We start from the raw sequence: 19,692 nt of genomic DNA on the forward strand, positions 1-19,692 counted from the left end.
ACTTAAATAGCCTAACAAACTGGTAAGACGCGTGTGAACTAATATATTATTTCACGATTTCTGCAAAAGACCAGCACAGTAGCTTGGTAGGCCATTTTATTCTGTTTTTATATTTTATGTAGCTCGCTAGCTAAATTAGCTAGATTGTATAGCTAACGATTGCTAACGTAGCGTTAGCTAGCTACCAAGCAAGCTACATATAGATAAGTTCTACGTATAGATTACATTTCTTTGCATTTTAAACGTTGTAGTTCACGTCTGATTCATTAGTAGTTAATGACTACTAATCCAGCAAAAGATATGTTATACACATGTGCAACAATTGGTATCTTATGCCTATTCAGAGATGTTTTGGTACAGATTATTTTCATCAGTGTAAAACTAAAGGGGCCATGTGCACTGTGACTGATCCAGGTAGTGTCAAATTATGGTCCTCGAGGCATAGTTTTGTATCAAATCTAACTTAACCTAGTACATTACCAGGTAGAAGGTTGTGTTTCAGCAGGAAAACCACCAGTGTGCTGGATTCTTCTCTTCAGTAGTCTACTGAAGTTTGACACCTCTGCTCTAATCAGAATCATTAGCTTGCCTTATGCTAACCGATCAATATCCACTGGACAGGAGCCCCTATATGGACAGTCACTATCTAATTTACACTTAAGCATTATCAGCACAATTTATCTCAATTTGAATCATAAAAAAACAATATACATCAATGCGCAGCATACTACAACAGGGGTCAAACAAAACTGATTTCATTTAAGTGTTATAAGAGCTGCATGCCACTTTGGTGCACTACATTAGTCATGTCATAAAAAAAAAACACTCCCACTTGTGTGCTGATTCAATCAATTAACTCTGGTTATTAGAATAAACAGTATGCTGTACATCTTGCATGTGTTTACAGGAGCTATGCATTCAGAATAGTTCAGCAGTTGCCCGAGTTATTCTGCTTGTATTGGTCCAGCCACAAAAGCTGAGTCAGTCCTTTCAGCATCACTGGTTTTAAGTCTCAGTTAAATAAATGGCTATTTATTAAGATATTTGTTTTCTTCATATTAAAGAATGTACTCTTCACAAGGCAGGGGTAAAATATTCTGCCCAAAATGTATCAGAAACGATAGCTGTAGGTAAACGCGTAGATATTGCTTGAAGTATCGGAGCACAACAGTAATGGAAAGCTGTGTGTGAGAGCAGTGTGAACATTGAACCTTTTTAATGCAAAGGTAAGTTAAGAGATAAGGGCACTAAATGTCCTGTGCTTCTTATTGATTTATTGATTGTTGGTTTCTTGGTTATATTTATTTATTTGCACTTTTTATTGTTGTTAATTATTGGTTGAATAATTGAACCAACAGGAGTGAATTTAAACAGGAGTAAAGTTTGACATATATTTGCTTGAATTCCTTCTCAAAGGATAAGATATGAACTTAGTTACCTATTAGATACCTAGTTGTTTTAATAGTTCCACACCTTTTAAGGTACATATGAAACTTTTTTTTTTTTTTTTACTGCTGTTTAAACTCATAATGAGATGCACAACATAAATGTGCTCTCCAGTTCCCCCTTGTCTCAGTGATAAAAGAGCAGTTAAGGTGCCACATTGATCTTCAGTCTTCTTGGTCATCTCTCTTTTTAGGGGGAGAAGTTGTGTCTATTGACTCTACCACCACGCACTCTGTTTTTCTTCTTAGCTTCCTTACAGCGGAATGGCCTTGTCAGGGAGGATTAATTGGGGGACGCCAGTGACAAGCTGTCCGTGAGACATGCCAAAGCTGCTCTTGTCCGCTGTAAACAATAAGGGTGTGGATTAGTATTGAAACAATGTGTTTATTTAAAACGCTCACTTCCTGCACACACTCGACAGCCCTCCCATTAATTTAGCTAGTGGCAACAATGGTTTAGAAAAAATGTATCATTGTTTAGGTGGAACATGGAGATCAACCATAATAAAAAATGAGTGATCATTGATAATACAAGACAGGTCATGACTGAATTCTACACAACAGACAGGAATGACAAGAATTGGTATTTGAATGTTGAAAAGAAATCTTAGAACTACACTCAGCCTGGTTTTACTCGACTGTTTTATTCCAGGCCAGTACTGCGTCCTGTTTGGTACTTTTTATTTATAGTTGTAGTCAACTGGAAAGTGCTTACATGAGAGCTTTCTTTCCCAGTTACCGTTTTCTAATTTAATTTCTTGCACTGTTTTTGCTGCCTGTAGGGAATAGAACACTGTGTGTTCTGTGGAGAGCCTGCAAGGTACAGCCCAGAGCCCCAGTGCCCAGAGCCACATCCTGTCCAAAAGGAATAGCTTTGCACTTTTATGCAGCATGCTAAAACAAAGAAGTACGTTAACAACAACACTATAGTGGTCTAATTTCAAGATGGTAAAGTGTTTGCATCTTTCCTTGGAAAAACATTTCCATAACACATTTAACTTCAGTAAGATAAAGTAGTCTGTTAAAATATAGTGAGGTTTAGTCTTTCAAATTTATAGAATACTTCCCTTAAACTGCAAGCAATGAGTATTTCAAAGACCTTCTTAGGCTATACGCATCTCACCGAAAGCTGCATATTAGTCAATTTCACATCAATAATGCTTAGGCCTATGCTCTGAACTCTAAAGTTTGTTTTTTGAACCGATTACCAGTCTTAACCCCTGCAAAATGAGTTCATTCCCGAGACTGACAACTGTGAACAAACGTAAAAAGGGTATTAAAGGGACGGGTGCAACCTATCCTTTGACGCGGAGTGTGCGCCGTAACAGGTAAACTTGGAGGATGGCGTTTAAGCCCCTCTTTAAGCTTGTTAATCCCACCCTGCTACAGGCGAAACCCGTTAGGCTAGATCCCTGTCAATCTTCTGCCCGGGCCGCTTGCTGGATTTACATGCATTCGCTCTAGCATACGCTTGCAGCCCCCTGCTTCATCCTACGTTTCTACTTAAGCGAAGGGGAGGAAGAAATCTAAACTTTCAATGCTCCATCCACTTGCATCAACCTTTTTTCCCCTTTTTCTCTTTTGTGACGTTTTGGGGGGGAATGGATGCTGTGGGGATGACTGTTTGTGTAAGGTCTTATTTACCACCAAACATGACTCACTTATGGAAATTGACTCCTCAGTTTTGTCTAGAGGCCAGGTGCTAAAGGGGAAAGGGAGGTTAGCTGCCTGTTGTATGATAAGCTGGCAGAACCTATCAGCACCCCCCCCCCCCCCCCCCCCCCCAGGCAAGCAGATAGTGCTCTGTATTTCTGTCATGCCTTTATCGTCAGCTGAGGTGAAACTAAACCGAGAGGGAGTGGAAGGGGGCCGTTTGCACGGATTACCCGATGCCAACTTTAATTTCGAAGACCAGTGGCGTATCCAGGGAAGGTTGGCGAGGCCGATTGGCAGCGTGGCTGCCCGATAAGGCCGCTCACCCGTGCGCACCGCGGGAACCCTATTGATCCCTGAGCCTCCGATTCATTTCACAAAATACAGCGGCGAAATGGTGTTAGAGCATCGGTGTGGCTCCTGATTTAGTCAGCTTAGAGCGGCATGCCAACCTTCCCTATTCTCTCTCTTTCTCTTGCTTTGCCACCCCAACCCTCCTTCACCCTCCCCACCCCCCCTTTCATGAAGAGGAAGACAGGAAGCACGCCGCAGGAAGCGGCGGGATTTGTAAGGAGTCATTAAGGAAGAGGGTGACAGTTCAAACGACCGGCTTTGAGGTAGTTACAATGGTGCGCACAATGCCAAAAGGGAACGCCGCCCGTCCCGCCACACCTCTGATCCGCCGAGCTACACCGCCAGTGGAACTGGCCACAATGCCGTCATCGTAGCGTGATGGATGAAACCTCTGTACAAAGTAACACTGCAGATTTACTTTCACTCATCGATTCCAAGGCGAGCTCATCCCTTGCCAATTTGGAGGCCTAATCTCCTAAAGCAAAAATTCTACATCTGTGACAGACTGCTAAAGGTTTATAAGAAACCTCAGGGAATATTTAATATTTGTTAGATGTGACTGTGGATAGCATCTCATATTGACTTTTTTTTTTTTAACTAAACTTTCAAGTATTGAAACATGCAATAACGTAAAAGCATAAGAGCTTATTTTTAATATCAGTGGGTATTATTATTAGAACGAGCATTTCAAATGATATGTCACAAGGGAGCAAATATCATTTACAAATCACTAATGACTTGCAAACACTCCTCTAGCCTCCGGTGGAGTATGCAGTCATATGCACAGTATGGGTGCGAGGCATTGAAATAAGAACCAGTGTGAGACATTTTGGCATTCCAGCTTTAAACCACCGACCCTATTTTCTCTCCCCCTCCCAATCTTAATTCTTAAAAGCCAATCACTCAAAAGCCCCTCATTATTATTCGTCACACAGAAGAAGCCCGTTGGTCCTCTAATGGCTTTGTGCTGCTGTTTGTTCTGAATATGCAAATGACGGCCTAAAATATGTACATATCCCGCACTGAGATGGATGAGGTTTTGTTATTAATTATTCAGGAGGCATTATCATTATTAGACTTTGCATCTTCTATTAGGGCAGATCGAAAAACCCTCACCTCGTGCCGGACGGCCCATAATGAGTCATCAATAAAACATTTTCATAATGTCAAGAAGACACAAGTGTGGGTGCTTGATCTAATTTTACATCAACTCTCCTGGTCATTAGTGCAATATGGCATGAACACTATTCTGTTGAACATGCTGAGGAAAAAGGCTTGCTGTATGGGCCTCGACAATCCATGCACTAAGACACTTTTTTTTTAAGCAAAATTAATGGTTAATGGTGGAACTTAACACAGATTCAAGAAAATGTAAGGGCCTGGCACTGGGCATTGTTCTTTTCAGGTCACAATGCAGATCATCATCTATTTATTACTGGCAGAAGAAAAGTCATGAGCTATACTACATATGTATCTATGTATCTGATTTGTGTACATAATCAAGGTACCCGCATTTGCTTGCAGAGAACTTGTAACCATTCCTAGAAAGGAGTTGGAAAACTTTCAGGACATCAGATCTCTGAAAGTTCAAAACAGCCACATCTTTGGGATTGAGATTCAAATGGTAATAGAAAACTGCTCAGCGGGACTTGGAAAGCAGGCAGGGTGTGGCTTTATTGCCAGTGAGACGCAATAACTTAATGCAAATTGTAACTAGTTAAGCACAGCAAAATAATATGATACCACTGTCTGATGCAGAGTGGTATTATAGTGTTAGCATGTGCAAATAATTACATTTTCTTCCTGATACAATTACATTATTTGTTCTGCTCATATTATACACCAATAAAAGCAAACATCATATTAGGATTCATGGCACTTTTCGCATTGCATTATCAATATGTGGAAATAATTGTCCGCTGAGAGATTAAATTACATTATTGTGTATCTTTTTCATGCCTAATAAATAATGATGGATGGCTTTTATTTTCATCACCACCTGCAACCATTTTGTCTTCTTCCCAGAATGTTAAAAATGAAAAAAGAGCAAGAAGTAGATAAAGGAGTAGGAGGTGAGTGCTGTCTGTGGCAGAGGAATGAAAGTAAAACATGAAGAGAAACAAAGCTTTGCAAACTCTTAAGTTTTCACTATCCTGGTAGGCAAATGTAGTCCTGTGTTATGTTTTTGGTGAGTTACAAATCTATTCTCTATCACACATTGATCTATTTATAAACCAGCCTGAAACTACACCACTATTAATATTGAAATGCAAATGGAAAGTTACAAATACATCTTGAAGTTTAAAACTTTAAAACCTTTTTTCCATCTCCTTTGTCACTCTTATTTAACTCTTCCAAATAACTAAATTTTCATTTAAATTACTTGCATCTTTTAAATGTACTGACAATACTTTTGGTCCTGCATATTGTATAAATAATAACATCAATACTTAGTTGAGTGACAGCAATCTATCTGACTTTGGCCACTGCTAATCACCTTTCACTGTCAGGCACTTCTAGATTGCAGATCCCTACACAGTGGCATTTTGCCTGTTTACAATTCCATAGAGCCCTATGTTTCCCTTCTTGCACTGGCTCAGTATTAATCAGTGCATTTGCACTTTAAGATAAGAGGATTGATTAGTTACCAGTCGGCAAGAAGCCTGATGTTTAATTGGCTCCACTACCCCTCCTGCTTTTCACCCAACCACCCACATACCTTAATAGTCAATAACGCTCAGACTCCTGTTGCGTTTGATGCAATTGTTGGTACGCTGTTATGAAAGATAAAACAAGGTAAGAACATTTATAGTCCCAAGTTAATTGGCATCAAAGAGTAGCAGAGAAAACTAGTGTTATAACTTCATAACTTCTTAAGTCATGCCTGCTGCACAGCTAGGCATTAGACCATTGTAAAATTTACATTTTAATGAAATATTTGAATAAGTACTTGAAATTCACTCTAGCAGGTCTCTCGGTCCTAAAACCAACATTTCGTGTTTGTGTTTTTGAATGGCAGCGTCAGGGAAATTAACATGCCAGTCATACAGATTAGAGGAGCATCAGTGTAAAGACAGACACTGTTTCAGTGAGGGCACACGGCAGGTAAACAGCGGCCTTGACATATTTTAATGGCTGTATTTTTTTTTTTTCCCCTCTCCTGCTTGGCCTCCATCTCCCTAAAGAAACGTCTTAAATCCCGAAGGAAATGAAAGAGGCAGTGAGATTGAGATCATGCAAAATCGTGCTTTTCCATTGTATATCAGTAAAAAAGGAATGAAAATGTATTCTACAAGAATAACATTCTTGTCACTAAAGTTAAAAATATAAAGTGTAATTTTAAAACAAAAGTGACCATGCCACTTTTTTGGAGAAAAATGTAAATATGGAAAATATAGGCATTATTCCCCCTTAAAATTCATAAATGCTCTGGATTAAAGGACCACTAAGGGCAAACGATAAAGCCATGACTGATTAGAAACTAATTTCTGGGTTCATTTATTGTAAACAGTGTAGTCAAAAACATAAAAACTAAGGTTAATGTTCCTAAAAAATCTCTAACTCTAGCAGTGGATGAATGAATGGTGCTGGTGTGGTTTATGATTGAGGAGTTTAGAGCACATGAGAGGCTGTGATAAAACAACTGATATGTCTCAACACTCAGTCAGCTTGATTATGTGAATGAGAATGCATTGACCCAATATTAATATGCCTTTTGCAAATGTGCCCTGAGCTCTGATATGTAAATGGAAAACAAACTTGGTCACATCTGTTAATGCATGGTGACATAAAGCAGTGAGACTTGTAATTATTCATGTCGTTTGCATCATCTGAATTATTCAGAAATGCTTCTTGAATATGGAAAGTGTAAATTAACCAGAATGGAGATTGGCTTTGAATGTTCCTTAAAATTATGCAAGTTGAAGATCAGGGGTCATATTGTAAGATATGATCTGGTAATAACTAGCCTTCTTGCGGATTGTCAAAGATCTAATGTTAGATGTAGCAGTCATAGTCTGGCATTTCTGAAAGGGTGGGCCCATGATCACAAACAAACCCGATCTTCAGTGAAACTCCATTTCATTTGTGAAGACTTTTTCTATACTACTTTTAATTGCCTTCAAAGGTTTTAAAAGTATACTACTAATGTGCTTAACAAGGAATGAAAGCAGCAGCAAAACAGTCAACATGCTCTCAACTGCTATCCCGGTCTACACTAACTTTCAATCTTTAGATTAGCAATTTTCTTTCTCAAAGTTCTTTCTCAAATTGTTTGATTGTTCTAAACAACCTATATTATTTTTGAAGAGGTGCAGCTTTCATTATTCTTTGACCTTTGTGTATATGGGTCTAGTTTCATGGCTGTAGGGGTTGGAGAGCCGTGAGAGTCAGGCATTTCAACAGCAGGTACTAATTGAAACAAACAAGGCCTGATTAGTACAATGTCTGGCAACCCATGATCCAAACAGCACTGACTCGCTTCGAGCACGCTCACACACACACACACAAAAAACCCCACAAGAGGCCCTGAAATAAAGTGGTCATCATCTAATTAACAGAACATGTTTTAATTACCAGCTAAACCAAGCAGCACCGTGTCAAATTAACTCATGCGCTAAGTGCCAGTATGCAATATCAGAAAACAGACAAATAATTAGAATCTAATTGCAGCCAGGTCTATTGCATGCCAGAGCCCTGCAACAGCCCATCTTAATAAACAAGCTCCCCCCCCCCCCTTTATTTATTTAACTTCAATACCCATGAACAGCAAACGCCGTTGCCTTTGCTAATTGCCATGCTGCAGAGTTGGGAATTTGCCAGCCTGGACTATTAAAGAGACGCTCTTGTGTGGATTGCTGCTGCATTGCCACGCTTTAATTAGAATGAAATGAGAAGCAGAAATTGAGTTTTGTTACCGTGACTCAATATATGTAAATAAGATAATGCACTAATCTGTCTATTTCATTTGTAAAGCCCCACACTGAAGGTGGCCACTGTAATAAGGGCTCAAGTAGCACTTTGTAACTCTAGTAGACCGGTGAAAATGGGATGACGGACAGGTAGAATTGTATTTTTTTTTTTTTTTCTTTTTGGAGCCTAGCTACCATTTAATGCTTATCATGTTTGGACACTGAATAGAAGGTGGTTAGTAAAAGAATGTAAAAGTGCATCCAAATCCATTGAAACTTGTGAGTTTCATAAAGTGGATATGGACTGTACACTCACCACCATTCTTTTTCTTTTATTTTACAAAGATGCACCCTGAACCAGTACTAGCTGGCAGTTTTATTTGGTGCTCCACTAGGTTGCTTTTTATAGGTGTTCCGTTACAGACTGTAGCCCGTCTGCTGGCAGGCACAGCATCAGCCACCCTCTACCCTGTTCACCTCTGGTCAGGATTTGGTCACAGGACCACTGCTGCTTGGACGTTATTAGTGGACCATTCTCAATACAACAGTGACCCTGACATGGTAGTGGCATGGTGGTGTCATGACTTTGAGCACATCAGGGGCAGTACTGTTGCTGGATTTTTTTCAGCAATCATGAGGTTAGAAACTGACCATTTTTGAATAGCTGGATGGCAATATGATGGCAACAGGTGGAGTACTGTGTCTATCTGCCCATCTCCAAGGCTTTTTAGTAAATAAACATTTCAAATAAAGTAGGTGTTGAGCATAGTTTTTGAGATATTGATTGTGGGGGGATGAACAGTTCATCTTTTATTTGCTTTTTCATAGACAGGCCTATTTTATGACAGTTTTATTTGAAATCGGAGGTCATTAATCGGTGGTCTATCAGTTGGCTACATCCCAGGCATAATTATTCGCTCCCCTATTACATCTGGCATTCAAGATGACGTATACTAATAAATACAGAATAACAATGTTCTTATGAACCATTATGCTAAGATTAGATATGGCTAAATAACAAGCCTTAATACATGGAATGTATGATGCCGTTTGTCTAATCTATCCAGTGGTATTAATATGTAGGCCAGTGGGAGACGTTTTCCACTTCTCTTCATGGTCACAATTTACAGTGTGCACCCCATCATGGTAATCCTAACCCTATCATAAGAAACATATAATTGTCCCCCCACCCCCACCGGGGAACAGACTGAAAATACAGATTATCTGTTTGTTTCCGGGTGAAGAGAGAACCATCACACTATTGCGAAACACTAAAAATATCAAGATGAGAATGATATCGAGAAGCCCAAAAGTGAAATAAAATATTACTGGCAAAAATATTTTTTATATTCTTTGCTTTAAATCTTGCCTTTGAGTGGCTTTAATTAATAATATACCTGGTGACATTTATGTGTTGGAGCAATAAGCTGACTGGGAAACAATTTATGTCACCTAAAGCTTTTTAACCAATCAATGCAACTATTTGTAATTGCTTGTTTCACAAGATTAAAAGTGCTTAGGCCTGATCTCTGTCTTCTGTTTAGTGGCTAACATGACCCCCCCTGTACTTCAGTCATAAAAAGTGACTCGTCATCATCAGCATACATCTCCATTAAAAAAATCTATATCACTAATATTTCCTGGAATTTTAATGCAGTAACAATTTATAGCTGATCAAAAGCAGTTCACTAAATTGCTGGTGGGAAGGCATGGTGTAACTGTCTCTTTAATTACAGGAGAATTTAATGGGTAAGTGGAGGTAGAGGCAGTGACTGTGGGTGTACAACTCATTCAGATGACAAACAGCCAACATGTTTAGGTCGAACTCAATAACGCCGACGACTCGGTTATTAAAAACTGATAAGTACAATTTGGCTCTGTTGAGATCTCACCTGCATTCAGGCACAAATTTCTGTAATGTTGGTTGGGTGGAGGGAGAAACAATGATCCATTTTACTTCATCTCTGTGTGCTTTTCTAAAGTGTGACTCCAGTATTCCCGTAAGCCTGTCATTCTGCCTCTGTAATTTTAGATTGTGAAAATGACAGAAACAACATGAACAACCAGCATTTTTATTGCATTTTTCTCAAATGCTCCAGTCGATCGCTGAGACTGACTTTAGCATAATAGTCCAGGGAAAACAGACAGAGGAGAGAAGGAGGTATTACAGACTAATGAAGTGGGTGATGAGAATAATTTTTTGAAACGAGAGAGGGAAAAAGAGAAACTTTCATTACTGTACAGGTTTACAGCCTTGACAGTGATCTAGGGGCCTGATGGGCCACAATAGCATTTTGATGTTTCCACAGACAGCACCCTTTATCCCATGTGGTGGACGAGGAGGGTGTTGCTACTGTGTAGCAGAAAAGATCCCCAACAGGACTGAGTTGATCTATGTAACCAGACCAGAATTAGTGAAGTCTTTTACAATTAGTGTGTGAGATTGTGGAGGGTGTCACAATCTGTTCTTAATTGAGCACACAGAGGTTGTGGGACTTTTATGCCTTTTGATATTTAATGCAATGAAAAAAAAAAAAAAAACTTTGATATTTAACCCTTCAGCCTTCATTGTGCTCAGTTTAAGATGTATTCATTTACTGTTCTTGGGTTTAACTAGTTATGCAGTTGGAAAGACGTAATATGGATAAAAATATATGTAGTATTTTAAAATACTAAAAATGAGGGGAGAAAATCAGAATTGTTTCACCAGATATGAAGCATAAAATTTGGGTTTAGAAAATGAACACATTTAATAAGTAATCCTTGCATTTTGGCACTGTATGCTTTCTACTTTTTCCTGTTTTCTTATAAAATGTTTTGATATACCCCAGTCTATTTACTCACCACAACTCTCTATTACTTGAATCATGCAAGGGGCTTCTCTCTGAGGAAACACACCTGTCTGCCCTTTCTCTGAGCTCATAATCTAGACCAGACAGCCATGGAAGGTGTTTACTGGAGAGCTGAAAGAGGGAAGTATCAAAAACAGCTTAGCACAAGAAAAGGGGAAAAGACTCTGTACAAAACGCTTCGGTCAACGATAACAGACGAGTCTGTTTTCTATTTTACAGTTTTCAAAATCCAAAAATCTGGGATTATCCCCATCATTCCCATCCCTCTCTTCTGACCTCCCTCCCTCTTCCTCTCTCTGATGTCTGCACGTAGGACGTTTTTGTAGAAAAACCACGGATTACTAAATTTAATATATTTGCAGCACAGTTTGCTATTCCAATACATACAGAAGTTTATCGCTTTGTGTCTTTTTTAATAGTCAATACAAAGCAGTTGTGATAAAGCAAACATTGGTAATACAAACATATTCGTTTTGTTCTTCGAAAGGAGTAAAGGAAAGGAAAAACAAGAAAGGACACAGGGTTATAATGTGATGTATGTACAACCTACTGGAATAGAAGCCCACAAAAGCCAAGAGAGGACAGTATACCATGTCGGGGGGGGTGGGGGTGGGGGGGGGGTTGGGGGGGACAAACAAACAAAAAAACAAAAAGAAAGCTTAGCAACTCGTCTTTAGAGGAAAAAGGCCTGAGGTTTGGATTGGTTTGCAAAACAAAAAGAATACGAGACCTTCAAGATAAGTGGATTTTTTGCAATTTTATATATTTTTTTTCTAAACTCTTTCTTAAAATATCATTTGCTACAGTTTTAGACTAAACATGCAAGACATACGACTAAGTGCAACAGAGTGAAATGGTATCTCTCTTTTTTTCTGCGTTTAATCATTCCCTATAGGTTTGAACTGAGGTATGCGCACTAACAGTTTTCTCATGCTGCTTCACTTTAGTAATGTCGAGCTACACATGCGGAGGATGATCTTATCTACCTGCTGCTCCCCTCCCCCCTTCGCTCCAGAATGTCAGGCTAACCAATGAGAGACAGGCTTTGGATGAACATATGTCTTTCCCACAATTCCTCTCTGGCTACCCCAGCCCTATCCACAGCTGCCTGGAAGTTTATGGGTTTTTTCCCCTCCCCACAAACCAGTTACCATTCTTATTTATAGGAAATGCATGGTTGACTTTACAAAGAAAGAGTAACTGCTATTAAAGTACCTTGTACCCAGCTTATTAGTTGACAGGAGTGTTTTTTTAATATAAAAAGTAAATTGTTGACAGAACCTAAAACACAATCATAAAGCGTTTGCCATGGTTAACACAGGAGAAAAAGGACTGAGTGGATTTACATAAGTGGCATACAAACTTTTCAGAGGATTTAAAAAAGAGACACCCCTAAAAACTGAACAGAAATGTCATTATTGTGTGGTCCAGTATGAAGTATAGAACTTTTTTCACATGGCGCTATGCAAGTGTTTCCCCCTTCCTGCGTTTTGCTGATATGGTGACGACAGTGAACCAAGTCTCCAGACAACTATCGTCCATGAATTTATTTTACAGACGCCATTTCCTGGTAGAGCGCTCCCTTTAACCTCTAGATTGGCCCAAAAACAACATAGCTATGATATGGTCATGTTTGTCCCAATCTCTGCCTCTCCTCTCCTATTTTGGTCAAAGGCAAAGATTTGCAGCTGCCCATTGAACAACCCCTTTGGCTTGAAATGTCAGTCAAGTTGAACAGCTGGCTAATTCGGCATAAGCTAAACACAGTCAGAACTGTTTTCACCACTCTTTTACGTCTCGTGGGAGAACATGGAGGATATTTGGCCTTGTTTGCTATTGCATGGAACAGAGAACATCTTTTAACTTGTAGTTTATCTTTGGTAGTCACAGATAAAAAGACACAACAACTTATAAGCCAAAAAAAAACAAAAAAAAAACAAACAAACCCTAAAGTAATAGAAAATGGAATAATAAATTAAAAAAAGTGGTTGGTTGCAGTCATAAATCGCATTCAAATGATCTTGTTCTAATTCTCTTACTTTTCTACAGTTCCGGCACTTTAATTTATTCATTTTAACAAAACTGTAGGCAGCTGGGAGCCAGAGCCACTGCTTATGATTCTCTCCCCCCCCCAAAAAAAAAGTCCTTACGCAGGTTTGCCTAAGGCAAGCCTGGAAACAACTTCATACTCATTTCCAAGGTGATGTGGGTAGATGCATGTGGTCACAGTGGGCTGCCCCCAGTGCTGTAATGCTCAGTGGTCATGGCTTCTAATGCCAGCCTTGGCTTGTAATCGCTTTAACCTTATCCCATGTGCAATTACTAATAACTGCTAATAACAGGGGGAGTGGGATGGTCACTGATGTGGGAAACGAGACATTAAAAACAACAGGAATGCACTTTAAAATCCTCTGGCTTCGCCAGACAGTCAGTAAATTACAGAGTGGAAAAAAGCAAAGAAATAAAAGTTCCATCTATGCTGACAGTTTCGCTTGGGAAACACAATTAGTTTTTGTCTAACTATTATCTCTTAGCTTCTGCTGCTCCCTCTGACATTTCTTTTTTTTTTTTTTTTTCCAGTCACACCAGGGTTTTGATCAGCGATTCAGTTGCAACACACTGCTACAAACGGGGGGTTTTTGAAAGTATAATTTTGCAATGATAAGTCGTAACCTGCGCTGATTTCTCTGCCATTCATTCCCTTGTGAAAATTAAACTTCATTGATGCGTGGAGAGGGAGAACCTTCATTACGAGTAGTGCATTTGCAGATGGACTTCAAGTGTCTGTGTGTGTGTGTGTGTGTGTGTGTGTGTGTGTGTGTGTGTGTGTGTGTGTGTGTGTGTGTGTGTGTGAGTGAGTGAGTGAGAGAGAGAGAGAGAGCGCGCGCAATGTGACAGTGAAGTGGCATTCTGAAATGTGGAATAAATGACAGAAAAATACTACATGGCAAATCTGATGTCCTGTTTCCCATTTTTACAAAGGGAAAAGAAAATAGGAATCCTGGAAAGAAACTATACACATTCATCAAGTGCTGATCGTACAGAATCTCCACAATAATGGGCGTGAGGTCTGATCAGTTACAGGAGAAACAAACAAACAAAAACAAAAATTAAAACAAACAAAACAAATAACAGCATAGAACGATAAGGGAGACCATGCTTTTATTATTTGCCCTTTAAACACCAGAATTACTATCTCCCAGCTGTTATGGAAGCAAACCTAGGATGATTCGAAGGCAGTGACATTGAACTAAATTCACATACACCTGTGTGCACACACCCTGTGCGTGAAGGACATGTCCATTTGGGGGCTAATGATTCGAGTGTGTGCTCCTCTGCAGTTTTGAGATCGGTGTGGAGCGGACTCCGAGGACAGTGGGGCAGTCTTTCTCTGCGTATGCGTTCATGTTTGTGTCCACTCTAGTCTCGCTGTTACCGGCCAGGCAACGTGAAGAAATAGTCCCCCAGTACCAAATGGCTCCTTGTCAGATGTGAGTAGAAATTACGTGCTTGGTCTTTAACCCCAAAAAGTAGAAACAAATCAAAAATACTCCCAAATGGAATAGATTTTTTTTCTTATCTCTTATGTGTATCTCACGTCTAATGGCACTAAGAGCAAAGTGGACCTTTTTTATATATAGCTGTCAACAAAAAGGACTGGGACTCCAGTGTCAGGTCTGCAGGGTCAGGAGTGGTCTCATTGATGATTTCAGTTAAAGTCTGGCCCCTAGGACCTGAGGGAAAGCAGCCTTACAGCATGTCCTCATTCCCATGGTCGTCCTCGTAATCTCTGTGGTGGTCGAAGTCTGGACTGTGATTGGCTGTTGTCACCAGGGACAGTGGCCCTTCATGTTCCTCCGGGTCCAGTGGTTCTTCTTTAACGCTGATGTGATGCCTGTAAACCGAAGGCATGCAGGCAAGAGGCCAGGGTTATTCTTTTATTAAAATAAAAAAAATGTTAAAAATCACAAGAGACTCTATTCTCACCTTTAAAGGACATTTAAAAGACACGCATCGATGTGCGAAAAAGGGGAGAAACAAAATCTGAACAGAGGAACAAATGAACGTCCATGTAATGTAACTCTAGCCGGGATGGCAAACTGGTGCTTCTGATAACTTCAGTTCCCTTTCAGCTCCTCCAGCACAGGGGAAACCTGGCTGCTTTATTTTCCACAACTGCCCGACAACAGGGGTATTCACTCGCAATTGATAAATGAGGGAGATTAACAACGCGTGACGCGAAGAGGAGAGAATGGACTCCAGCGAGCAAACGGGAGTCACAGCGAGAGAGGGGGATAGGGAGGGAGAGAGAGAGAGAGAGGGCCGCCTGTCAGGCTCTTGGTGGCTTTGGATCAGCGCTCTGTGTGTTCCTCTTCCCGCTCGTTAACATGCACAACCTACGAGGCGGGTCCCCGGAGGACGACCCTGCACGAGGCTCCGTCATTAATCAACTTCAAGCTGGCAAAAAAAAAAAAAAAAAAAAAAAAAAAAAAGAAGAAGAAGGAAAACACAACACGGCGAGCCGACAGTGGCGCGCACATTTTAAACGCACGCAAAATTAATGCGGCTCCTCACCAAAGTGTCAATAAGGGAGGAGGAAGAGTGCTGGTAGGGAAGCAAAAGAGAGGAAGAAACACGAAGGCGTGGGGTGTGTGTGTGCGTGTGTCTGTCTGCGCGGGGAGAGTGGGGGGGGGGCTCCACACAAATACGGGGTGATAAGAAACAGAGCCCTTACGAGAATAATAATGCTGTCAGTTGTAAACAAGGAAAAACATGAACCCCCCGGCCCACAGGCTGGGTAAGGGATTCTCCACAGAGATGAGATCTGCCAAATTTCTCATTATAGAAACACTGCGGGGACAGCAGGCCAGAGAGTCGACTGATGTGGGGAGAGAACGGGGGAAAAAAAAAAACCCAGAAACATTAGGAGCAGCTGGGGGACTATCGGAACTAATCAGTGGTGTGAACACAGGGTAAACTATGCACCTTCACCACTGCATGTTTGGCAAATGTTAATTAGTGGCAAACTGATGCACCCCCCCCCCCCCCCCAATCAGACAAGGGGTGTTGGGGTGGTTTGGGGGGTCTTCTCATAGCTAAGGCTTTGTATAGCCACAGCTGGTGAGAGGACAGCTATGGTAACATGAGTAATAAAAGTGAGTAATAAAAGAAACACAGCAAACTCTCCCCCTTCTGTTGGCTTAGATCAAAGTAACTCAAGGAGTCCCATCGCCTCCGGTTCCCAACGTCTAGCTGCAGGGCAAACATGAAACCGTTATTATTATGCTATTGAACCACACGCAGCTTTGCCATTCTCCATGCTTGTAATTAAGACCCGAGCTCCTGCACATTATCTGCATAAGGAGAGATGCAGAAAGCCCCGAACACTCACTGGATATGTGGCGTGAAGGAAGCGCCAAAGCCAATTTTTGGGAGAGCACACACTGCACTAGTACTAAAGCCACGTAACTGTGCACCATACACTTAAGTAAGGTATAAAGTTAATAGAGAGCAAGTGTCGTGTGTAAAGATGGGACGTGTTGTGTTTAATTTGTATCTTTAAGGGCCATTCAGCTGATCATACTTTATTGGGTTTTATTACACTAGGACAGTGGTGGATGGATCTTATGGTGCACTCCTCATTATATTTGAGCCTAAGCACCCATTTGAGCAATACTTTTTGTTTATGAGTTGCTTAAGTTACTGAATGTGCCTGGAGAGGGTGGAATAGCAACCAGACGCCGGGACTTCCACGGCAGGCAACCTCCAGGCTAGCACCCCCATCCTGTTAGGGAGCCATGCCTGGAGCTATATTCCCAATGATGAGCGCAAGCACTTTTCTCCCCCAGCGTCTCCATAAGTTCGTTACTGCACTGCTCTTTTTTTTTTTGGAGGGGGGGGGGGGGGGGGTATGTCTCCCTTTCCATTTTTTGTGCTGAAATTGCCCTCTCGTTCCCAAATGTTTTAACGCAAGCGCCAACAAACCTAGCCTAGCAACAAATCACTGTGCTGTCCGCCGACATCTGGAAGCTGTGCTGCCTGCGCCGTATTTTCTTAGGCATCGAACAACTTAGTAGTTGCTCCTATACAGCAAGTGTATGGGGAGATGTGGTCTTCAGACTAACCACAGTTTGGCTACATGGAGTTATTGGCACGTATCTTACAGGCACTTCCCCCACCTCCTCTAGCCCTTTTCTTGCTGTTTTTCTCTCAGCGGCCTGGAAGCTTTTCGAACGTGTTGCGAGTTGCATCCAGGCACGGAAAAGAGGGCAGCTCTGTCATCTTCTATTCACGACTTTTGTAAATATTTAAACAAAATGGAGGCAATAATTACACAGTAGCACGGTGTAGTACAGTACACATTATTGACCCATACTAAAAAGGATTTTATAAACTCAGAGCTTGAAATAACAACAGGAGAGAGAGAGAGAGAGAGAGAGAGAGAGAGAGAGAGAGAGAGGGAGGGAGGGAGGGAGGGAGGGAGAAGATGAAGGAGCAGGCAGACTGTTCTTTACGATCCACCCCAGACTACGAACTTTCCAAAAGGTGGGGTTTCCTTTTGAAGAATTAGTGGTGGGTCTTAAGCAGAGTCCAGCAGTACATAATTTGGACTTCCTCTGAGTACTGAACATTTCCGAGAAATTTTATACAATAGAAAGGCTGCACTTTGGACACACACACACACGCACGCACGCACACACACACACGCAAACAACTTGTGAGGGCTGAGGGTGTTAACCACTTACATAGCCGGCAGGGGGGAGCGTCCTGGACTGCTGTCACTACCGTTGCTGTGGTCCATGGCCCCATTCATCTCCTCTCGGATAGCGTTGGCAAGCGAGTTAAGAGTGGGGCTTCCGATGGAAGTGGTAGTGTATAGAGGTATGTTGTTCTCTGCCATCGAGGCCTGACAAAGCAAGTACAGAATTTCAGAGGGAGGGTGGAGAGGGAACCTTACAGTGATCTACACCTCACAGCTGGGCAAGGCAAAGAAATGGGGTTGTTTCACTCCATAATGCTAACATTGCCAATAATTAATGAAAGATAGCAAGGCCACTTAGTATTATGTAAATGACACCATGCCAGGCCCAACTAATTCTTGGAAGAAATTAGCATTTACCTTCAAACACTGCTCTGTACATTTACAGTCCAGTAAAGGCATGTTCTGTTCAGACTAACCCTTAAACTGCCATAGCCCCAGTAAATTAATGAAGGTCTACCTTAAACTGGGAAATGATTCAAATTTGAAAGCACATGGAGAAAGGCTGGCTGTATTACCTGGAAGGCCGCTGAGAGGGTAGGGCCATATCCCAGACTGGTCTGAATGTTTTTCACTAGAGCTGGACTTCTGTAGAAATGACCCCATTCAAAGAACAAAACAAAAGCATTTTGCGATGAGAACATCACATGAGGAAGACTGGGATGATTAGAATTCTGAGCAAATGCTTGTATTGATGAACCTCTTATCATGAGGGTTTCCAGTATGTGCACATTTTTGCTTCAGCTCTGAGGGCTGATGGCTGCTCAGCGCTTGCATTTAAATAGCAATTGTATGTCCAAGATAAAGCACAAAAAGCCCTTGATCAAAGTGTACAAATGTATTTCTACATTGTTTGTGATTCTAGGTATTTCAGATTAGTGTATCACCGATTATGCACATTAAGTATAATAAATCATTTCATGGTAGCAAGGAAAAAAGGTGATGTCAAAATTGGAATGTATGGAAAAGCTACACACAGGATGAGCGCATGGCACATGTAAGCAAAGCATGCAGGGATATGGCAGGAAAGGGCAGGGCGGGGGGAAGGGGGCAGTGCTTACTGTACGAGTAGCTCCTCAAAGCCGCCGCCGTCGTCAACATGTTTCCGCGGACGACCTCGTTGTACGTGGCGGCCCCTTTTAAACTCTTCGTCGTCTACGGTCCAAAAGGACCCAAATTCATCCTCGACTCTTACAAAACACTTATGTAGGGAGAGGTTGGTGCGCACGGCACCCTGGGAATGGAAGGGGGGGTCACCAGGCGAGGCGGGGAGGGAGCGAAGCAGCCAGGGCAGATGCAATGATCAGACGGACAGGCAGATGGACAGACAAACAGAAAATGGTCAAGTGAGAGAGAGAGGAAATGCATGAGCAAGCACAAGTCACTGTGGATCCCAGCAAACAGCTCTGAGGGTGCAGAGATGCACAGCAAAGCCAGCAGGTGAGTTTGGGCAGCACAGCACGCAAGATGACGACATGGATATCGGTTCCCATCAAGCGACACCATAAGACACAGGGCTGGCCAACCGGGCTATGCAGGGAGGTGGGGTTGGTGGGGGCACACCTACCCGCTGATCTTTTGTGGCCTTCTCTTTTGGAACTCTAGCTCGTCGACGGTCCATACCGCCCCTTTAACGTTTTCTACCCGCACAAAACACTTGTGAAGACTAAGGTTATGCCGGACTGCGTTCTGCAGTTGGTGTAAAAGAAAAGAAAAAG

At 41.5% G+C, this 19,692-nt stretch overlaps 1 protein-coding gene across 7 annotated transcripts in view; it reads right to left on the reverse strand.

Annotated features, from left to right (window-relative positions):
- Positions 1–12,448: 12,448 nt before the first annotated feature.
- Positions 12,449–19,692, reverse strand: part of foxp1b (forkhead box P1b) — a 135,117-nt gene continuing 127,873 nt past the window's right edge. For all 7 annotated transcript variants that reach the window (XM_035524652.1, XM_035524649.1, XM_035524655.1 and 4 more), the window contains 4 exons: positions 19,542–19,663; positions 18,493–18,562; positions 17,961–18,121; positions 12,449–15,109 (listed from right to left, as the gene is read on the reverse strand). In XM_035524652.1, coding sequence (XP_035380545.1) covers positions 14,965–15,109; positions 17,961–18,121; positions 18,493–18,562; positions 19,542–19,663 — 498 coding nt within the window. In that variant the 3' untranslated portion in view covers positions 12,449–14,964. The remainder of the gene's footprint in view (positions 15,110–17,960; positions 18,122–18,492; positions 18,563–19,541; positions 19,664–19,692) is intronic.

Source organism: Electrophorus electricus, chromosome 3, assembly GCF_013358815.1.
Source record: "Electrophorus electricus isolate fEleEle1 chromosome 3, fEleEle1.pri, whole genome shotgun sequence".
Taxonomy (NCBI): domain Eukaryota; kingdom Metazoa; phylum Chordata; class Actinopteri; order Gymnotiformes; family Gymnotidae; genus Electrophorus; species Electrophorus electricus.